We start from the raw sequence: 13,527 nt of genomic DNA on the forward strand, positions 1-13,527 counted from the left end.
TAGGAAGCTGAGAAAGTTTGGGCAAAAAGATGGGTTTTAAGGTGTTTTTTTGAAAACTGCCAGAGGTAGGGAGGATCGTATCTCAGCGGTAGTGTACTAGCAGCAGCATCAGTAGTGTATTTGTTTTTGTGTACTCTTCCCAAGACCAAACTGCTATTCCCATTCCCCTTTCAGAAATGTAGCTAGAACAGAGAAGTTGGCAGCAACTGGGTAATCACTGGTGAGTTGAGCCAAGAATAGGGATGAATGCAACTGACCAAGGTGGTAGATCCACAGCAAACCCTTCTTCAGTCTGCATTTTGTTTTTTTGATAGACAGATAGATATCTTTATTCTAGTCATTGACCAGCAATAACAGACAACAGCTAACCTTTTTTGAAAATTACATGCATCAAGTCATCTGAAAGTGGAAAAGGTGAGGAACAAACCTAATATTTACTTCCATGTGGTAGTGACAAGCTGTATTTCTTTAGGCAATAAGCATCTGACCTGTAACTCTTAGTTCCATAAATCTCGATTATTTTAACTTCCATTTTAAAGCAAGCCTCCAGTCCTGCCTGAAGGAAGAATTCTGACACTGCAATGCCTAAAAACCCAATTTGCCAAGAGTTTTGGACTCGGGGGATAAATACCCCCTCCAAATAATGGAGGCAGAGCACACCAACTAATCTATTAGAAACTTTATTTCTAATACAGCCCTCGGGTGAATAAGGAAGTAGATAAGCAAAGGCTTTCCCCCTAAATGCTTAGGTGGTAAAAGATTAAGTAGTTTGACTAGGAGCTAGAGGTTTAGACTTGTAAAAGCATTTTCTCCTGCATTATTTAGCATAGGAGGGAGTATCTTGGAGACTTATTCTATCCATTCTATGAAATGTATCGGAGAACCTTTTGCAAATCCAGAGTGAGCTTCTGCAGGCACTGCAGCCTACCCGAGTGGACGCTTTCAACTGCAGCTCCTTTGCTGCTCACCAAGGTGGTCCTCCATCTTAAAGCCCCTTTAGGAACACTCTAAGAGCAGCAGAAGAAAATGAGAAGCCCAAGTTGGACACTCTTACACAACATACCCACAACCCTCTTTGAGCCCTGGCTTTAGAAGAGAATCTGAAGCATTCATGTTTGTCCAAACTATTAACTGATGAAGTGTGGAACAAAAGGCAACTCAGAACATAAACAAACGTGATTTTATTCTACCACAGAGCATCAGTGTTAGCCTTGATAGCGCTCCATCTCAAAAGCAACTCTCAGCACACTTAAGACTGCAGCAATTCTCTTCTGGACAGGAGTATCACAACTACAGAGGAAGAGCAATCATACAAGCAGACTTTTTCGTGAGTAACGTAGTTGACGCTTCATCCTTGACTGTGGCCATGAACACAAGCTCAGGCTGGTCCAAATCCTGGGAAGAGTTGCTTTATTCTTCTTCATGAGTATACCACATTGAAAGCCATGCCTGTTGGAACAGAGATTAAGGTTACAAAATCACACCAATACCATCAAAATATAAAGTAGAGTGATATTAATCCCTTGCTCAGTGGCAGAGGGGCGCCTTTTAAATCAGTCGCTCTCATATTTCACAAGGGGAGAGTAACTATCCTGTTCAGCCCAGCGTTGTGTCTCTTCCAGCAGCTGTTGCTGCCGTTTCCCTTGTGCTTCTTTTTGGATTGTGAGTCCTTGGAATAGGGAATCATTTTCTATGTAAATTAATTTATTCAACGATGGTATATAGATATTCTTACATCACCAATAACAGTAGTAATTAACAGCTTCAGCTGTTCTTCCATGCCAAGAGGTGAGAGGAAATTGACAAATCAGAGTAAAATAGTCTTGTGTCAATCTGGCAAATGAAAAGCCACACTTCCCAGAAAAGTCTACATTGTTCACACAAAACTGCAGTTCGCTATCTAACATCATGCAGTTAAGTTATTCTTATGCAATGCATAAGCAGAGTATCCAGGAGAGAACAAGGAAGCAAGTTACTGGGGAGTTTCTGTAAGCAGCTTGGATGAGAGCCAGAAGTAAAACATTTACTTCCACAATATCTGCAACATTGTTTGAACCTGGGGGGAGGGGGTGCCTATTTTGACTTGCAACAACAAAGCAAGGCAAGTTTACATCCTGAAACACATGATACAAAGAAAGACGAAGACAACAGACTTACAAGTCCTAGGCAGGCAACTACAGATCAAAGCCTCTCTTGCTAAGTAATCTGCTTGCACAGGCCAAGTGGCTGTACCAAGGAGGTGGGGAATGAAGCCATGCAAACAGAAGCCTGGATGAGGAGCTTGCTGAGAAAGATGAACTAGTTGAGCCAATTTTCAAGTGCCTGAACAAGAGCTGGTGAATTTTTCACCAAATCCAGCAACAGGAGAGAGACACGTTCCTGGTGTAATTGAAGTATCATTATAACAAGTAATCTTAACACATGCAACTAGGGCTCAGAGCAATTTTCAGAGAGCAAAGAGATTCAGACAACTGCACTGGAGTAAACAGTTTGGTTGCCACTTTTCCTTGCCCAGGCACTCCTGTAACACTTACTAGAAAGATAAGGGGAAATTCTGCTGTAGGTAATACAAGATTTTAATATTATCTAAGCAGCACAGAAACTAACTATCACACTCTCCAGTAGCACATTAACCAGGTTTAAATCATGCATTCTGGATTTAGTCAGTGCTGCCAAAACATCAGATAAGATAATTTCTATTTCTTTTTTTGTTGTGGCATTCATCAGAGACCAGAAAAGATTGCTTGGTTTACAAAAACTGGTTACCTCATTTAGGTATCCAGCTCTTTTTGAAGGGGACATTGCATTCCAGTGCAAGATACATGACATTTCAGGACTAATCACTTTGCGTGCTTTGGAGCCCTAAGAATACCAGAGAGAGAGAGAGAGAGAGAGAGACTGACTCATACCTACTGTCCGGCATGGCTCACAGCAGTATTTGACATTGCTAGAACTATGGACAACCACAAATGGAGCATTACCTCCTTCTACTCAGATGCTGAAACAAGATAAGTGAGGAAGGTAAGAGGGAAGAACTAGCTTCAGCCACCAAGCAGAAAAGCAGTCTAGTTCACATTTTTTACTTGCTGATTCCACAACAGAGTATTATCTGGTCCTATCTTTGTTAGATACAGCCATCTTTCATCACAGCCAACACACCAAAAAAAATGTAAGGAAGAAGGAGTACAGCACAAACAGCTGCTATAGAGTTGCATTGCTCTTTACTGACATGAAGTAGAGATGGTAGTTATGTTTTTATATTGCTTTGATTGTGTTTTGTATTTCATTATCATAACATTTTAGAAGCTACCCCAAATCACTGTTGAAGGGCAATACCACAATCCATAATACTATAACAACAAATGCCAATGAAGTGGGTAGAAGAAAGGCTGAGTGTCAAAACTAGCAAGAGGGACAAAGGATAACAACAGAAGAAAGCACAATTTGCCAAGCAACATACTTAGCTTCCGGCCTGGGGAATTTGCTTCTCACTGCAGGCAAGTGGAAAATTACACAGCTACCCCATGGCAGGGAATTTGGATGTACACACAGGTTGTATTTATAATTATTTCCAGCAATTAATGCACAAAGCTATTCCCAAGGTAGCCCACTGTATGGACTTTGAATAAAATGTAACATGGAAGCTTACTTATATTGGATTAACCTTGACTGAATGACAAACCATAGGCTGGCATTATGTAAGCAAGCCACAGCCTTATTTGTTCCTTCTTTCACAAGGTTTGCACTTCTGATTTGGAGGAGAAAGCACAAGCCATGGTTTGTTGGTTCAGATGTAATGGCCAACCAGGGTTTGCTAAGTAAGAGAGAAAGTGCTCAAGCTCGAGGCTCACTCCAGTAAAGCTCAAACATTTGAGCAAAGCCATTTTGTTTCTAGAAAAGCATCCAGTTTTCATGCATTTGTGTTACAAGTGTGGGATTACAGCCTTCTCTTAAACTATTCAACTGACATTCACTTTTCAGTGAACACTTAGTGAGTGGCCAGAAGCATTATCCATAAATAGACACCCAACATGCAAACACAGATTAGTTTAACATCAAACTTTTAGTAGTGCCCCTTTTTAGTTCAACTGGGATGGTACACAGAACAGAAGCAAGAGGAAAGTAAAAACCCAGTTTCATTTCTTCTTGCTGTTTAAATCCCTCCCCCACCCACTAATTTTCCTTCCCTTTTTGCTTCCTATGTGTAGGAAACAAACACCTATTTAGAGAACTGTTACAAAAAGTCTCAGTACCTTAAGCCCAAATTGCTTAAGAACTTAAGTGAAAGCATTTCCAGGTACAGGTGAAACTCGGAAAATTAGAATATCGTGCAAAAGTCCATTAATTTCAGTAATGCAAATTAAAAGGTGAAACTGATATATGATACAGACGCATTACATGCAAAGCGAGATAAGTCAAGCCTTAATTTGTTATAATTGTGATGATCATGGCGTACAGCTCATGAAAACCCCAAATCCACAATCTCAGAAAATTAGAATATTACATGGAACCAAGAAGACAAGGATTCCTTTAGTCTCATGGTGTATAAAATCCATAGCTCTGATCCACCTACCAAGAATGCAACTATGCTTCCTACTACGTGTAATCCTCACAGCACCTAAAGATGTTAACCTGGTGGGCTATTCCAACTGGTATTCACAGAACCCATCCAACTAACCTGTCTCGTGCACAACTTTTCTGCCTCAGCATGAAGGCCCACTGCCTCAGTTGTATTTACAACCACCTTAACTTCATCGATGCTTCGAGTGCAGCAATTCTCTTGACATCCTGCTCATTTTATGTTTTGTGCTGATTCTCTTCCTCTTGAATTGCATTTCGCAGTTCCTTCACGACAACATCCTTCTCTTGTGTGGATGTCATTTCACATCAAGGGCTTTTTTACAAGGTACATCGTCAGTGCTCCAGTTCTATTAGCCACTACCTTGGTGAACAAGTCTTTCTGGTGCCTCATTGTATCAAGTTTCTATGTGCAGAACTGCTGTGAAAGAAAAACGTATATTAAACCAAGACTTTATACGGGTTCCAAAACGGCGGCAACGATGTGTGAAGAACCCCAAATAGAATTTAAATCCTCAAGTACAAATCCTTATTTAATCTAGCATTCATCATATACAGTATTATAAAACCACTTATACAGCAGATATTTCATATAAAACCTTCACATACAGAGATGATAAAATCCACTGTGAACCATACATAAGCCAACTCACACATCATCTTTTTCATATGTAAAGGTTTTATCATCATATGAAATACTTTATGTATAAGAATGATTTTATAATGCTGTATGCTAGATTAAATAAGGCACTAGTAATTTGTGGAATAGAATTTAGGCCATAGTGCAGTTGCTCAAGCATTTTACACTCAGCCTCAGCTTCTCAATTTATACCACCATCCCAGCTCTGCAAAGGTTCCCAAGAGAGCAGGTAGAGATCCTTGCACACAGTCATGTACAAAAATTAACGTGTGGATTGAAGTGCTAATCCCGATTCTGGCATTAGAAAGGAGAAGATAACAAAACATCTTGGCCTCCAAGACCACACACAGGTTCAACACCACTAGAACAGAGTGGAAGCTCTTGCCAAATCACTCAGGAGAGCACTCACTCCCACAAATCCAAAGTGTAGCCATGAGAAGTTTCTGCAAAGGAGCATCCAACTCACCCATGCCTTTGCTGAATAAGCGAGGAAGAAGTCACCTGCTTCAGGATCCTAATTATTATTATTACATTTATAAACCGCCCCATCCAGAGGCTCTGGGCAGTATACAACTTTTAAAAAGTTATAAAACCCACAATTAACACAATATAAAAACAATTCAAAAGATTAAAACTATTTAAAACCAATTAAAATACAATTAAAAACAACACTTTACAAGCCTAATGGCTCTGGGCCTCACTTTCAGGTATTCCGTACCCTCGAGGGGGGCATACCTCACTACACCAGTGTCTACAACTTGTCCAGGTATTAGTAACAATAGTTCTCTTTCAGCAGTCTGATCCAACTATCCAGCAGTCTGATCCAACTATCCAGCTCATAGCAAGAGAAGCGTTCTTCTCCCTCCAAGATCTCCATAGCACAAAACTAGGAAAGATCATTGTGGGTGCAAGAAGTGCTTCACCCCTCCCCAAATTCTCTGGCACATATGACAGCGAGGTCATCTCACTTTGCATCCAGCTTTTGGAGAGATTTTAAGCCTCTTTTGCTATTTCAATGAGTGATGAAAACCTAGAGTTAATTGAAAAGGTGATCCAGTCATTCCCCTGATATTTTCTGCACATGCCAGGGGACTGAGGGGGAAGGAAGAGATCAACTGAGACAACACATAATACCTGGCTACCAAGGCCAGCCAAAAATTTGTGGAGCCCTGCAGCATGAGTACAAAAACCAAGGTGTTAGGTATCGCTCAAAGTAAAAAGAGTAATTATGAATGAGGAAGTGCATCCTTTCCCCACCTCATTTCAGCCTGTGTGTCATGAATGACAATTACTGAAAACATGGAGATGAGTAGCTGTTTCACACTCATATGTGCTGCAATTCTGGGTGACCCGACAACTGTTGTGCCAAATGCAGGAGATGCAAGTTAGCAGAACAGCAATACATTTATGCAATGTGCCAATTCATTCAAACTATTTAAATACTCTCAAGAGGTGCCTTCTCTCACCTTTGGGAAACAGGCAATTCAGAAAGTGCTATGCTGACCTTTCTAGAAGAAAATGTCCTTAAAGTAACAAGGACACACAATGTGGCTCTAACTAATGGAGAAATTACATGTACTGCAGACACAAGGCAATACAAAGTCCTTCCAAAGATAGTTATGCAATACATCAGTCCCAACTAAACAAGCAATAAAAATACTCGAAGACAATTTTCACTACCCAAACCTGACAAACTTGCAGCATGTTTCATCTGGTGGCTATTACAGACTTCAATAACTACTTCTAAAAGCTTGCTTAGGCTAGCTTCTTACATTATCTACCTAAAAAGTCAGAGCTACTAGAACATAGCATAGTGGCTAAGAAACTAAGCTATGAATCAGGAGTTCCCTAGTTAGAACCTTGAGGCATGCCACTTCCTTACAGCCTCAGTCTCCATGGGGTTGTCATAAGACCAACTGAGATACTGCATGTGAACATTCAAAAGCTATAAAAGTGCTACCTGCTACTGCAACACTTGTAAGTCAACTGACAGTGGACTGACATGAACTGCAATCTGAAAAAGAGAATATCTTAAGAAGCGATCTAGTAGTAAACCTCACATATTTCCACATAGTTTTAATATAGCTATACAAATGAAATCCCTACGCTCTAGCTCCATAACCAGTCGTCTCAATTGTCAATGGATTAAAATTCTCCAGCTCATCCACAGGGAAAGGGTGGCACTGAAAAAGGCAAGCCTCTTATGTATTCATAACAGGTTACCACTTTTTCACTTTAAATTGCAACCCCCACTCCTGTATGGTGGGCGGGGGGAAGAGTACAATTGTTCCACCCATATTCTCTCACCATCAGCAAGACAAGGCCACTGTACTATCTTCCCATCCCTTCACAAAATAATGAAGGGGGGGGGAAGTAGCATTTAGAGATTTTTCAACCATTTTGTCTTGGCATTTGTAACATCATCCCTTTCTGGAACTTATGTTTAAGGCTACATTGCAAGTTGGATAGCAAAACTAGCCCACCTGCCCCTGCTGCTGATCATTCAAGGGCTAAGAAAAAACAACTTCTGTAACCCTTTTCTGGCTCATCATCTTAAAATGTTCTTTTGGCTTTAAGGCTATCTGAAAAACTTTTATGTGCTAGAAATGCAAAACAAGACCAAAAAGAAAGAGACTACATCATGGGATGATTGCCACACATACCTTCTCACTCTTCTAGGATAAATGTTCAGAAATTAGCAATGCCCAGACATGTCAGCATACGGGTCAAGAGAAGGGAAACATCATGCATGGTGATTGGACAAGAACCTTCATCCAGAATACATTCTGAAGTCATTACCTAAGTCTAAATTCCAGCTGTATTCATCTTTAAGATCTAGAAGAATCTTCATTTTTGCTGCTACATACTACAGCCCCCTTTGTCAGATACATGAAGAGCAATGCAATACATGAAGAGAGCCAGCGTGGTGTAGTGGTTAGAGTGCTGGACTAGGACCAGGGAGACCCGAGTTCAAATCCCCATTCAGCCATGATACTTGCTGGGTGACTCTGGGCCAGTCACTTCTCTCTCAGCCTAACCTACTTCACAGGGTGGTTGTGATGAGAAACTTAAGTATGTAGTTCACCGCTCTGGGCTCCTTGGAGGAAGAGCAGGATATAAATGTAATAATAATAATAATAAAAATAATAATAATAATAATTTCACTCACAAACACACACATGGGCAGATTAATGCACAGGAAATATAGGCACTTGCATATGGTGACAAATTTTGGGAGTGGTGTGCAAGTAGAGGGCTTGGGTCGGGCAAAGTTAAATCTTCCTTCTCTACCTTTTAAAAACCACCACTACACATCAGGATGGCAGAAGGATGGAGGCGGGAGCTCCTAACATGGGGCCCTGTGTGCAGAGAAAAAGAGACTTAACTCCTCCCACCCAGCTCTTTACTTGTAAAGGGCAATATGGCAAAGATTCCCCTTTAACAGTATAGCCACCAAACCCCTTGATCTAGGCAGATTTTTGTTGCCTACAGACGGCAAAAAGCTTAATCCACTTCTGCACACACATGGTGTGTATGTAGAAAGAAATATATAAACAATGGAAGCAGATCTACTTCCTTGCTTATGTTTCATGGCTTTTTACTCATGTTGGAAAGTTGTTTAAGCTCGCTCTCTTCCTCTCTATAAAATATGCATCTGCCACAGCGCATAGCCAACACAATAAATCTGATACTTTTCTGAGATAGCACAAGATCGTTCCTCTTTTGAACAGATCAAAAAGGAAGAGAAAGAAAAAGATTGCTAGTAGTTTGTTACCGCATAAAGCGTCATTCCTTTAAAAAAAGCGGAGTGGGTGGAAGGTGGGGGAGACGACCGCTTTCATTCCTTCGCCATTGTATGTCTACCCTGTGTTTCTTCTGTCACAACACCCGAAGCAGCAGCTCACAAAAACATTAAGACGGGAAACAAGGAAAGAATCACTGAAACAGGAAAGGGCCGAAAACACAAGAAATATTTGCATTAATAAACACGCGACTTTAAAAGGGAACACATGACCCTCCGCATGAGTAAGAGCTTCCACGGGACGCCCGGCTGTTTCCATCCTCCGCAGGCAACTCGAGAAACAGAAAAGAGGAAAGAAAAGGAAATCCCGCCCCTTAATAGCAACTACGTCAGCGCTGACATCACACCCCGCTTCCGCCCCCTCGGCCCCGCCCCTCCACGCATTCCTACGCGGGGCCCGCGGAGCAGTTTTGCCAGGCAACGGTTTCCTCGCCTCAGTCCCTCCAACCGCGATACGAAAGCGGTGGTTTCTTGCCCGGGGTTCTCGCCGTATCATCCAACACCTTTCTTCGCGTTGATTCTGAATAGGGCTTGGATTACCTCAGAAAAGGCACCGCAGCCGCTGCTTCTTCTCCGTCTCCGGTCACCCCAACGAAACAAGATTAAGACGTGACTGAAGAGCGCACAAAATGGCGCCGGCTGAAGGGAAGAAAAATAAACCCCCAAGGCCCCTCGGACGCATGCGCGTCACGACGCGGGCGCCTGCCTTCGCCAAACTCGCTCGGCTCCTCCTTCCGTCTTCCCGTTTCTATGAGACGGAGATGACCAACCAATCATCTCTCATATCTCCTCCCTTTTCTTTTCCCTCTTCTGTCCAATCCCCACATGCGACACTTGGCATCCGGACCCTGACGCCTTCTTGCTTCCTTTCCCGTCCTGAAGAGGAGAAGAAAGGGATTGGTGGAAACTTTGACTTCACTCCCTTTTTAAGCCCTGGCGTCCAACAGGGCTTCGCCGTTCTGCGGCTCCGGCCAATGAAAAGTCTCCTTTTCCTCTTTGGAAGGAGAGAATGAGAGGGGAAAGCGGGGGTAGTGGTGGTGGGGGGTGAATCGCTCGCCCAATCGCCTCCTGGAAGGTGCCTTTCCGCCTGCCAATGAAAGGCGGGAGTCGCGCGCGGCGCCCAATAAGGGAGGGGCAGAGCCCCCTTAGGCGTCACGGGCGGGGAGGCGCGCGCAGGGGAGGAGCCAATAGGAGGCCGCGCAGCGCAGATCCTGCTCAACAGCTTGTTATTTGGGTGGTGAGCGAGCCAGAGAGGGAGAGCGCCAGCCCCTGCCAGCCCCTCGCTCTGCCCGCCGAGTCCGGGCTGCGGGGGGGCGGAGAAGAGGAGCGAGGCGGGGCGAAGCGGAACGGAACGTCCGCCGCCGTCGTTGTCGCCGCCGCCGCCGCTGCTGCCGCCGCCGTCTCCTCTTCCTCAGCCGCCGCCGTCATCGTCGCCCTTTTCCTCGCTCCTGCTTCGCTCTGTGGGGCGGGCGGCGTACGCAGCCACCGGACCCGGGTCGTCCTCGGCCGTGAGTTTGCAGCGCGGGGGCCTGTCGGAGGGAGGACTGGCGGGCAAGTGGGCAGGCGAGCGGGCTCGGTGATCGTCTCCTCAGCGGTGGAGGCTGCAGCAGCCCCCGCTCCCTTCCCCGGGAGAGGGAAGGGTCGGCCTCGGGGCGGGATCTTCCTTCTTCTCGGAGCTCTCGAAAAGGACGGGCGGGCGGGCGGGCGGGGGCAAGGGTGGCTCAGTCTCTCCGCCCCCCGGAGTGGAGAGCGGAGGCTGCTTCCCTCAGGACTGGGGAGCCCCCTCTTCAGCCGTCCCCTTCTCTTCCGAGGGGGACGGGGGTGTTCTTGCTTCTTTTCTCCCCGCTTTTCCAGCCAGATATCTGAATGGAAGCCGCGGGGCCTCCCTTCTTGGAGGGGGTGGGCAAGTCGCCCTGGGCTTTCCCAGCCAGCCACACACACAACACACACACACACATAACCCCACCACGTTGGCTGTCTTAAGCTTTCAGGGGGTGGGGAGAGAGAGATGATAGAGGGGTGTTCTCCTCCGCCAACTATGACCCTTGTTCCCTTTCTGCCTTCATGTTGCTTTTCTTTCTCCTGACTCTGTCATTTCAGTGGCCCCCGCCGCCCGCCCCCCATCCCTGAAGAGTGCTGCATGTGGGGGGCTGAGGGGGCTTGTGCAGGCAGGCCATAGTCTTGGCCTGAGGGGGGAGAGGCTTGTTGAGGGTTTGGGGGTTCCTTCTTGGTTGGGGGATAAATGCAGAGGCCTGAGGAGCTCCAGTCCAGCCTTCTGTGGTGAGGAAGAGTTGGGCTTTTCAGGAGTGTCGCATGAAACTTGTTGGGTTGCTGAAGGAGAGGAAGGAGGTAAGCCGTAGCCTATGGGGAAGTGACTTGAAAGGAAAGGAGGGTGGGTTCTGTGTCCGGAAAGTAGGGCTTAGGTGCTAACTATGAGTGATGGATGGGGTGCTAGGAAGAGGTGGAAGCTCTGACAGGTCTTTTTATTTTAAAGAGAGCAGATTTGGGGGCGGGGGGGGGCGGGTGAGGTGTCAAGGAGAGGAGACATCACTGGCAAAGGTTTCAGTCCTGTGCATGCTTGAGGATTAGTAAGTCCCACTAAGACTGTACTCTTGAGTAAACATGCAGCAGATCAGGCTGGAAGAGTGGTAAATGGAAGGTGTGTCTGTGTGGATCTGGCCTCTTGGGCTTTTCAAAGAGGGCAGCTTCTTTACCCATGTGGGTGGTGCCTTGTTTCCAGGTTCTTAGAAGTTGAGCAGGAACAAAACGAAGGCTCGACATCCTGCTTCTCTTGGATAATATTGATTCATCTGACCCCCAACAGTCTTCTTCCTTTCTTTCTCCCTACTTCTTTCCTTCTTGCATGTGTAGTTTCTTCTTTCCTGACAAATTGCACAGAGAGAGGGAGCAATGGTGATGTTGTCATGCTGAGGGGATGCCGAAGGGAGAGGGAGCGAGCTGAAGTGGGGAGGAGAAGGCATCGGAGGCAGCTATTTCTCTGACCAGAGCATCAGAAGGCCCATATTTCACTTCACCATTTTCCTCTTGCCTTGCCAATGTGCATTAGGTCTGGTGTGGGTGTTTTAGGGATGTAGAGGGTGTGTGTTGCATACACTCATGAGAGGGGTGTGTTTATAATTGACAAGAGGCTTGGTAGGCAAATTCTGTTCTCTGGAGTGCTGTCATAAGCATGTGGATGTATTTGACCATCTCCTCTTTTTTTGCCTTATAGATTTTTCTTCAGCTGTGGTAAAGAAAAAGCTTTTGAGCTGGCATCCCTCAAATAACCTTTAAATATGAAGGTAAATATCACTGTTGCTTGAGTTACTGAAGTAAATTTTAATTTTTTTGTTTTCTTTCTGGATCCCTTAGCCTTTGTACTCCTGTGCTTATTTCCCTTGAAATCTTAAATGTGCATCAACCTGTTTACCACCACATGTTGGAAATATGGTTAGTCAACATGGCCCTGGGCCAACAACGCAATCTTTTGCTTCTCTAGACAACTTCAGATGCCTATAAAGTCTGCATACAACTTAATATATTTTATTGTACAGAAGTGCCATAAAAATTAGGAAAAATGTACATATATTGAAGAAAATGTCCTGTGTGTTCTTTGCTTGAACTCAGTTAACTTACGACATCTGAACATATGCAGCACTAAGAAGTGTTTAGGTTTGTTCTCTGAATTCCTGCCTTGAACATTTCTTAATATTTATTTCTGTACTTGTTTTTGAGAGTTTACAAAGCACTATGTTTGTTTTGCTTATCTGTTTAAAAAGGGGGTAGCAATTCAGAGAACATTTTTGGCCTCTAAAGTCTGCCAATAGAGATGAACAGAACAAGACATTTGTAGCATGAAACAGCTTGGTGAGATTCTGATATATAATTATTATCTGAGATCTACTAATTTAGGCTTAACTCATAGGCCAGCCATTATCTGTGGTTGCCACCAATACCCTCTCTTCCCTCAGATCCTGTTCTGGCACACAGGCAGAGGGCTTAGGAGAGAAGCTGGTCTTCTGTCATTTATACTAGAATATGGAGATGGTAAGAAACAATGCGAGTCCCCTCTTTCTATTCAAAAAGGAGTTCCTTACCTTCTTGAAAATGGCAGTAGAAATGAGACCTCTGAGAAGGAAATCTGTGCGGTCCTGTGTGTGTCCTGCTTGCCAGAGGGTTGGGGACACATGCCGCTGGCAACCAGATTGGTAGATTCCTAACTATAATATGCTTCATCATACCATAACAGAATTCTTTAACAGTTACGGTAAGTAAAAATAGAACTCAGCTACAGGCCAAATACACACAAGACATTTTACATGTTTGCATTCATTGGGAAGCTATATTTTCTGCTGGTCTGGAAAGTCTGAGGAATAAATTGAGGCTTCTCCCCCACACTCAGGTGTTCTCCTTCACAAGAACTGAAACATAAAACATTGGAGACAATCTATTCAATAGGAAAAGTGCTAATCTATTTCTTTAACAACAACATCAAAAAAACATCCAC

At 44.3% G+C, this 13,527-nt stretch overlaps 1 protein-coding gene and 1 long non-coding RNA gene across 2 annotated transcripts in view; one reads left to right on the forward strand and one right to left on the reverse strand.

The window, feature by feature from the left end:
• Positions 1 to 1,166: 1,166 nt before the first annotated feature.
• LOC128326758 (uncharacterized) lies at positions 1,167 to 10,049 on the reverse strand. Its single transcript, XR_008308244.1, has 3 exons — positions 9,561 to 10,049; positions 4,679 to 4,999; positions 1,167 to 1,449 (listed from the first exon to the last, which is right to left on the reverse strand). It is a non-coding gene; the product is annotated as an uncharacterized LOC128326758 (long non-coding RNA).
• A 136-nt stretch (positions 10,050 to 10,185) lies between these two features.
• Positions 10,186 to 13,527, forward strand: part of ARID4A (AT-rich interaction domain 4A) — an 89,605-nt gene continuing 86,263 nt past the window's right edge. Inside the window, exons 1-2 of the mRNA XM_053254231.1 lie at positions 10,186 to 10,528; positions 12,253 to 12,322. Coding sequence (XP_053110206.1) covers positions 12,317 to 12,322 — 6 coding nt within the window. The 5' untranslated portion in view covers positions 10,186 to 10,528; positions 12,253 to 12,316. The remainder of the gene's footprint in view (positions 10,529 to 12,252; positions 12,323 to 13,527) is intronic.

Source organism: Hemicordylus capensis, chromosome 1 (genome assembly GCF_027244095.1).
Source record: "Hemicordylus capensis ecotype Gifberg chromosome 1, rHemCap1.1.pri, whole genome shotgun sequence".
NCBI classification, from domain to species: domain Eukaryota; kingdom Metazoa; phylum Chordata; class Lepidosauria; order Squamata; family Cordylidae; genus Hemicordylus; species Hemicordylus capensis.